General features: G+C 46.6%; 1 protein-coding gene across 1 annotated transcript in view; it reads right to left on the reverse strand.

Annotated features, from left to right (window-relative positions):
• fermt2 (FERM domain containing kindlin 2) overlaps window positions 1-9,227 on the reverse strand; it is a 74,236-nt gene that overhangs the window by 22,078 nt on the left and 42,931 nt on the right. Inside the window, exons 4-6 of the mRNA XM_084311214.1 lie at window positions 3,665-3,890; window positions 2,812-2,914; window positions 1,842-1,949 (exon numbers count right to left, since the gene is read on the reverse strand). Of these exons, the coding sequence (XP_084167340.1) occupies window positions 1,842-1,949; window positions 2,812-2,914; window positions 3,665-3,890 (437 nt within the window). The remainder of the gene's footprint in view (window positions 1-1,841; window positions 1,950-2,811; window positions 2,915-3,664; window positions 3,891-9,227) is intronic.

A 9,227-nucleotide genomic window follows, 5' to 3' on the forward strand; every position in this document is an offset into this window, starting at 1 on the left:
TTTTTTCAATAAAAAGGATAGAATTTCGATACCCAGCCCTACCAATAGTAGAACATTGTTGATGCTAACCCCTTGGGACTGGAAGCATTTCACTGACCTAAAACGGATTCAGCTAATTATAGCATCCATAGTATTGAGGAGCCCATTAACGCTTTCACTACCACACTACAAAAGGTTAACCCTTTCACTACCACACTACAGAAGGTTAACCTTTCGCTACCACACTCCAGACAGTGTCTTCTGTAGTGTGGTAGTGAAAGGGTTAAGGAATGTGGGGGGGAAATAACTTAATGGCTCTTTCTGCAACAGCATTCATTGGCCAAGTTCTAGAATGCAGGGCGCAGCAGACCAGACGGGCATAAGACTCAGCTCTGGGCAACAAGCCCATCCAATTCATTAGCTTGTGGTAGAGAGGGCATTGTGCCCAATGAGAAGAGAGAGCTGGTCCTCACACTGCAGACCTTACAACGCAATACTGAATTCAACCAAGCCCATTTAGACGACCCACCCACCCACACCCACCCACCCACACCCACACCTTGTAAGGACTATTGTTGTTAACTTCACCTAGGGAACAGCCTGTAACAGCATGCTGACTATGCCAGTTTTTAGGGAAATATAGAAAGAAAGATATAACACTGGGGTGTCATTGATGCACACAATCCCAGGCGTGGGCTTTTGGGCACGGCACCCTTCCATGTCTTTCTGTGGGTGGGAGCTGTTGGTTGTGAGAGTTGATATGTGTGGGTGGGTGGTAGGGATGGGTACCTTTCACATTTGAACCGATACGGTACCGGTACCGGTAACTGTGAATCGATACCGGTACCCAACGGTACCTTTTTTCAGTACTTTAGTATCAAGAAATTTTATTTACCTACCTCAGCCGTGAAAAAAAAATCCAAACTTCAAATAACTACATTTTTTTTTCTGTATCTCACTTGAATCGATACTCGGTAGTACCGACGTGTTTCGGTTCGGTACCTCAAAAGTACCGAATTCGGTACCCATCCCTAGTGGGTGGCGCTTCATTTTACACTGTCCTTTTGTGTTGCGGTGATTGACTGTTATAGAGGAGTCGTGTGGCTGAGGGTCCAATAACCAATCCATCCACTTAGCATCCGCAGTCCCAAAAACACTTAACAACAGCAGTTACTTGCAGAGGATTTAGGAAGGTGGTCCAAAAGACAGACTCAGTTTCAGAACTCATTTCATCCATAAAGTTCATCCAAACATTCACTCACACTCACACACACACACACACACACACACCTTTTCAAGTGACATCATCATCCCCAGTGCACATAAAGAATGAAATGAAAGATATACAGAAAAATAACCAAAATAGACAGTAATTCCTTAGCCCATTATCCTATGCTTAACCCTCACCACTGCATGCATACACTTAACCCTTACCCTAACCTTACCCTTAAACCTAAAATGTTTTTAAGTGAAGACTGGACCAAAATGTCCCCTCTTTAAAAGGATCATATAAATGGTAAATGGTGCATTTATATAGTGCTTTTATCCAAAGAGTTTTACAATTTTGTTCCTCACATTCACCCATTCACTCACACATTCACCCACCGACGGCGGAGGCGACCATGCAAGGTGCCAACCTGCTCATCGGGAGCAATTGGGGTTTAAGTGTCTTGCTCAAGGACACTTCCACACACTGGCCGGGAATCGAACCGGGAACCTCCCGATTACCAGACGACTGCTCTACCTCCTGAGCCACTGTCGCCCCCCCCATATGAGTCTCTTTCCTCGTGGGCATATTTGATCTACACAAGGATAGGTGTACAAGAACATACACACATGCGCACGCACACAGATGTCCTCACCTGCAGGGCGGCGAACATCATCATTTCCTCCTCGGTGCACTCGATCTCCTCCAGCAGGATGGCCCACTTGGACTGTTCATAGAGCTGGTTCACCCTGATGGCATCGTACTGCAGGGGGGAGCGGAGGTAGGTCTTAACACACACACAGGAATGTACAAGAGACACTGACACAGGAACCTACACGCAACACACACACACACACACACACACACACACACCACCAACCTTGCTTCGCTGCCTGAATTGCATCCTTTTCAGGTGGCGGAATGGTTAAGACCGTGCGGTTCAAGGCCAGTCAGAGATCAGGTACCATTGTACCAAGCCAGTAGCTTGTGACCAACACTTTTACACACATGCAGAAACACACACACACACCAGCTGAGATAACAGGATGCCTCAGATCTGAGAGACACATCCTCGCTCCACAAACCGCCAGCTGCAGGAGGCAGACAGTACTTATGTGTCCTCACCGTGTGTCACAATCTGGCTGACATTGCACAGTTAGCCAGATAACATTGAAAAAGTGTGAACTACTGTATTCGCATTTTGGATTTGTATCTTTAAAACTGAACTTGAATATCAGGTTCAGGAATGGGAGTCATACATATTGGAAGTTGCACAATGATATTTTTGAAAAGTTATCAGGCTAACTGCATAATCCCACTTCATCCATCCTGGGGTATCCTCTAGTCTACTACAGCAAGACAAGGACTCGCATACGTTTTGTCTCTTGTCGTAGGACGCAGGCTCATTAAACCATATACAAATATTACTGTTGTCTTGTTGTAGGACCCAGGCTTGTTATATTTTATATATATAAAATATATTAAAAGAATATATATTACATATAATACATTTGAATCTAATCTAATTAAACCAGATCACAAACATATTATTACTGTTGTCATGTTGTAGGACCCAGGCTCATTCAACGAGATCACCAACATATTATTACTGTTATTATTATTACCTTAGGGTTGAGGTCGAAGAAGCTGTGGTATTTAAACCGCAGCAGGAGCACCTCGTTCTCCTTCACGTCCTGCTCCATCAGAGACCTGGACGAGTCCAGCCACCTACACACAGACATATCAATACATCACCATCAGAGATGAAGGGCGTTGAACCTCATAACAGTCATCATGACTATAGGACAGTTACCATACCATATTGCCAAACTTAATTATGGGAAATGTGCTTACAGTCTTCTCCAGAGCCAGACAAGAAGATAGATACCAATTTTATTTCTGTGAATTCATTAGAAAGCTATCCGGCTGCAAGCTAGCCCAGCACAAATGAGTGGAAGTGGATACGGATCACCTAGCCTAGCTTAAAACTCAGAGGTGTTTTTGGCCAACAGCTAGGCTGGCTAGTGGTTAATATCCATTCATTTGTGCTAAGGTAGGCTAGCTTACAGCCAGATAGCTTTCTACTAAACGCAAAGAGAGGAAATGGATATCTACCTTATTGTCCGACTTTTAAAGACAGTAAGCGCATTTCTCATAAAGTTGGTGTGTTCCTTTAACACCCTGTAAGACCCTCGGTTGCAAAATTACAACATCACTTTTAGCCATTTCTTTTAAAAGTCTGTAAATGATTATAATTTTTTTAAGCTAATTTACATAGTCAATGGGTCCTGTTATTCAGCCTCACAATGCTATTGGATAGTACATGTGTTTATAGGTCCAACATTCTGGCCTCTGAAGTTGATAATGTCAATTTAATTTGGGCCTTACAGGGTTAAGTTACCTGTGAATTTCACATCGCATTGCAAGAAGTAACCTTAGAAGTCATCATGAGATACAGTCAGCAAAAGATGAGCTTACCCCTGGTTGATTTTAGCCTTGTCCAGGAGGGACTGGGGCTTGTAAAGCTTCGCCAAGATGTCGGGCGAGGAGATTGGCTGGCTGACAGCGAGGATGCTGGGGTTGCCCTCTGAGAGGGGGCTGTCTCCGAACCAGGCTGAGGTGGGCGACAGGGGGCTGCCGTCTCTGGAGTCATAGGTGGGGGTCATGGTCTTACTGTACAGGCCTGGGCTGGAGTAGATGCTCCCTGGAAACACACAATCATCAATTAGTCCCTTGTGGTGGACAGAGGTACAAAGAGAACAAGATATACATAATAAATAAATAAACAAAAGACAATATACATAGAAGTAGATATATTGAATACTAACACTGCATTTTCTCACAAAATATCGACATTACTTCCAAAATAATGCACATTTAAAAATACAAAATCACCACACAAGTGCCTGCAAAATCTTTTTAAATGGGTGAGCACTTTACACAACAGCACACACTTGCAAGCCATCTAGCCAGGCTAACTAGTGGACTCAACAACAGCTGTCTAGCCAGGCTAGCTACTGGTCAACAACAGCCGTCTAGCCAGGTTAGCTAGTGGTCAACAACAGCTGTCTAGCCAGGCTAGCTACTGGTCAACAACAGCCGTCTAGCCAGGTTAGCTAGTGGTCTACAACAGCTGTCTAGCCAGGCTAGCTACTGGTCAACAACAGCCGTCTAGCCAGGTTAGCTAGTGGTCAACAACAGCCGTCTAGCCAGGCTAGCTAGTGGTCAACAACATCCATCTAGCCAGGCTAGCTAGTGGTCAACAACATCCATCTAGCCAGGCTAGCTAGTGGTCAACAACAGCTGTCTAGCCAGGCTAGCTAGTGGTCAACAACAGCCGTCTAACCGGGCTAGCTAGTGGTCAACAACAGTTTGACTACCAGCCTGCAGACGAGCGGCTTTAACAAGGTCTTCCTGCTTTTTGGCGGGACTGATGATGGAGCACATCAGCATGCAGATTATGCACAAATCATGGTCACTCGCTCACTTGCAGTTAAAAACCTGCAGGAGAGCTCTTCACACAGCAAACTACAGCACAACCAGCCACATGGTAGAGGGGAGGGGGAGGGGGATGTGGGGGCACATGGATTGTAACTTTGGTACAAACATGTAGGACATTTAAAACCTAATGACCTAACCTAATGACACCATGATGCGAAACGCCTGTTTTATACGACCCGTTTTATACGACAAATTAATAAACCAAAAAAGTACATCTAAACACATCTGGTATGCCCTGCCCCGGCCTACTCTTATCTTTAAATGCTTTTCTTTTTAATGCATAGCAGCAGACAATAAATGAACGTGCTTCAGCCCCCGAGCCTTCGTCAGCATTTTCAGACGTCAAAACACCCAAAGAAACGCTGACGGAGACCAGAGGGCTGAGAGGCGTTGGTTTACCGTCTGCTGCTGTGCATTCAATAAGTTTAAACTTATTCTGAGTGCGGATTTTCCCCTTTTTGATGCTGCATGTTTAAGAATCTGGATCCGTTATGAATCCCAAGTTGTGAGAGTCCTTTGTGCTATTCTTGACCTTTGACTGTGTGTGTTCCTGCTCTGGTTACAGCAGCACCCAGGAGTAGCACCCTCTGCACCGTGTTGGTCGACTCTCCAGTTAGCCAACTATGTAAATGTTCTGTAGTAAGTACTGTAAGCGTGGCCTTTTCTTATTTCTGCAACTATAAATTAAGTGTGGGTTTTGGTTTTTCATGCATCAACAAATAAGCAACCAAACTGAAGCGGGTACATTTAGCCTTGGCTGGCCATGCCGAGTATTTCTGTCTCTGGTGGGCCACACACTGACCAGTCTCAGTCTCACTCTCCTTCTCTCTCTTTAGGGCCTGGGTCAAGAAACAGCACTGGCCAAACCACTACATCTCTTCTAAAACAGGAAGTGGGCTCAGGAAGTGTGTGTGTGTGTGTGTGTGTGTGTGTGTGTGTGTGTGTGTGTGTGTGTGTGTGTGTGTGTGTGTGTGTGTGTGTGTGTGTAGGTGTGTGTGTGTGTGTGTGTGTGTGTGTGTGTGTGTGTGTGTGTGTGTGTGTGTGTGTGAGGGCATGAGAACAGGGTCTAGGCCACAGCCCCTGGGGGGGGGGGGGGGTTTGGAGGGTTTGTTGTCCGTTGGTTCTTTCAAGGTTTCTCCCCAATACTGAGCTCACAGGGTCAGGGAGAGGACTCCCATCTCTCCCATGTGGTCTTTGACACTGGAGGAATCCCAAATAGCCAGAGACGGATAGAAGAGAGCAGTCACTACTACACCAGGCTGACAAACTGCAGCCCCCCCCCCCCCCTGCCTCTCCTACACACAGTGGGAATGTCAACACGCCTCGACTCCCTACTAATCCCCCCCCCACACACGACTCCTTACTACCCCCCACACACGACTCCCTACTAATCCCCCCCACACGACTCCCTACTAATCCCCCCACAGGACTCCCTACTAATCCCCCCCACACGACTCCCTACTAATCCCCCCCACACATGACTCCATACTAATCCTCCCCACATGACTCCCTACTAATCCCCCACACAGGACTCCCTACTAATCCCCCCCCACATGACTCCCTACTAATCCCCCACACAGGACTCCATACTAATCCCCCCCCCCACACAGGACTCCATACTAATCCCCCCCCCCACACAGGACTCCATACTAATCCCCCACACAGGACTCCATACTAATCCCCCCCACACAGGGGAGTGGTGGAGGAGGGTTTACAGTAGAGGAACTGGACCACCCTGGGCTGTGTGATGTAAACTGTGAGAGGACCTACACACGGCTTCTTGCTCGCGCTGTTTAGGCGAATAACTAGCAATAGCATCTTGCCGGTTCCAAAATGAGAATATCATCCAACAGTCCTATTGCACTTCTGTGTGCATGACCGATATAAAACGTTCTCAGCTGACCAGGAAAATACCAGGTGCAGCGAGCAGCAGAGGAAGAGCGAGCTCCGGGGTCTGACGGGAAGCCTGGTACCACGTGACCACTGCTCAGCAGACTCCATATTCTCTGGGAGTGGTCAGGTGACTCTGCCGCCCGCCAGTCCCTATGGTTAACCCTTTCACTGCCACACGACAGAAGGTTAACCCTTTACTATCACACAACCGACGGTCGCCGGCTGTCGTGTGGCAATGAAAGGGTTAACCTTCTGTGTGTCGCCGCAGTGAAAGGGTTAACCGGTTTGGTAGTGCGGCAGTGGAAGGGTTAAGGCTTGTCAGGTGACCCAAGTCATGGGGGGGGGGGGGGGGGGGGGGTGCAGGCAACGGTAGGGGAGGGAGGAAAGCAGTGCTGAAGAGGAGGAAGGGGACAGAGGAAGAGGAGAGCTTACCTTTGACAGGTCCGATGAATATTATCTCAGAGGCTACGGTGGAAAGAGACAATAAGAGAGAGAAAAAGAAAAAGAAAGAAAGAAAGAAAGAAAGAAAGAAAGAAAGAAAGAAAGAAAGAAAGACAGGGAAGGAGTGAAGGAAAATGAACAAAAACACATCAAGGAGGACAGTCTGGAGAGATATTGACACTGAAAAGGACAGTAGGGAGGGAAAAAACAGAGGAGAAACGGGACAAATAGAGGGGTTGGAGAACGAGGGAGATCTAGGACGGTGTTTTTTCCGAGGAACGGCACAGAACTGCCAACCTCGGCTGAGCGGATGAGTCAGTTTGCCCTGTTTTAAACAGAGAGAACACCCTGGCATGACCCGCGCGGTGCCGCCACCGTTTCCACCCATCCATAGCCATCCCAGCTCCACGTGGCCCAGTGAAAACCCAGACGGGGTGCGTTGGGTCAACGTGACCTACGCCCCTATGCATGCATGCTGCTGAACAGGCAGTACTACACAAGAGGCTCCCCTACTGGCACTGGATATCAGGATGAAACAGGGTGACGGTATTGGATGAATTTCCCCCAATAATAAACACCCGATGCCAAGAGAGACATGCGTCAGAAATCAAAACAAAGTTACTAGATTTTTTGAATTTCTTTGACAAATAATGCATGCTAGATATGACCCTAGATAGTAGATTCTGACTTGTATATCGGATGATCGTTCAAGGTTAGCGCTCAGAAGAATCGGTATGTGCAGTGAAACATTTGTACAAGTGCAGTGCATCGCTACCCAAGACATGTAACTCTAGCCCCTGACAACAGGAGTAATTAGTTCCAATAGATCTTGTAGGTGGTTGTATGCCGGATGGGATGGAATGAGCTGGCATCATGACCACAGTCTGAGTCACAGCAACAGCTGAAAAATACCACAAGTCCTCTGTGTGTCTGTGTGTGAGAGTGTGTGTCGGCAGACAGAGTATCTGGGGTTTCCCAGGGGTCTTTGAGGGCATTCTAGGCCGTCCCCAGAACAATTACCATGACCTATTACATACTGTAGGAACACTGACCATCCACGCTGTTCCTTATGTCCTAAACACTGACCATCCACCCTGTTCCTTATGACCTAAACACTGACCATCCACCCTGTTCCTTATGACCTAAACACTGACCATCCACCCTGTTCCTTCACTACTGAGGTCAGTGGGTGTACCCTGCATATGCATCTGTACATGTGTGAACGCATGTGTGAGCCTGCATATGGTAGGAAGAGAAGATAAACTTGTAAAAGATTTAGCGACTGGATAACATTCCCAGTAGTGGGGCCACAGTCAGTCTCTGGACTCAAGCCCCCCCCCCCGCCTGCAGGGGAGAGAGGGGTTGTGGCTGTAGTTCATCTGCAGTGTTCTGATTGCATCACCGCCTCCCTGCAGAGTCTGGCCTTGTGACTCCTATCAGGAGACCTGGGCTGTGAGGCCAAGCCCTTCCCCATGGGGGACAGAATAACTCCCTGCAACCAGCCCATGAAATACACTCATACTACTGTAGCATGTGATCTGATATGGAGAACGGCAGGAAGTGTGCGTGTGCATGCGTACGTGTGTGTGGATATATAACAGACGACTTTGGTGTGTGTGTGTGAGTGAGTACGTGAGAGAGAGGGGGGAGAAAGAGATAATAATACTGAGTGAAAGAAACAGTAAAGAGCAGGGTACAGTAGACAGTAACGATGCATCGAAATGCTTCGATCCTAATGTGACGATTCAACTGCATAGATTTGAAAATGTTAGAATCTATTAGAATCGATTATAATAAAAAACAATTATAATAATAATAATTTTTTATGTGTTGTTTTTATTGACCTATAGTCCATTCATGCTGAGTGAATCAGTTCCCCCAGCCACATTTGTGTATTCAAAAATGTTTGGGGAATTAACTGATAGAAAATGTATCGAATCGAATCGTGGTCAAAAGAGATTTCATGATGCATTGAATCTAGGGATGCACGATAATTATCGGGCCAATAATTATCGGGCCGATATCAGCTATTATGACGTCATCCCGATAAACCCGATAACGTTATTGATAGCTCCGATAATATATAATATATTTTTTGGTAAAAAAAAATGCGGTGTGGGTGAATTGGGATGAAGGGCGTTTGTTTTTACTGTAGGCTCCTCCCATTTTGCCAGTACAGTGGTACGACTGATAGCGTGTGGTTTAG

Source organism: Notolepis coatsorum (assembly GCF_963971535.1).
Source record: "Notolepis coatsorum genome assembly, chromosome: 3".
NCBI classification, from domain to species: Eukaryota; Metazoa; Chordata; class Actinopteri; order Aulopiformes; family Paralepididae; genus Notolepis; species Notolepis coatsorum.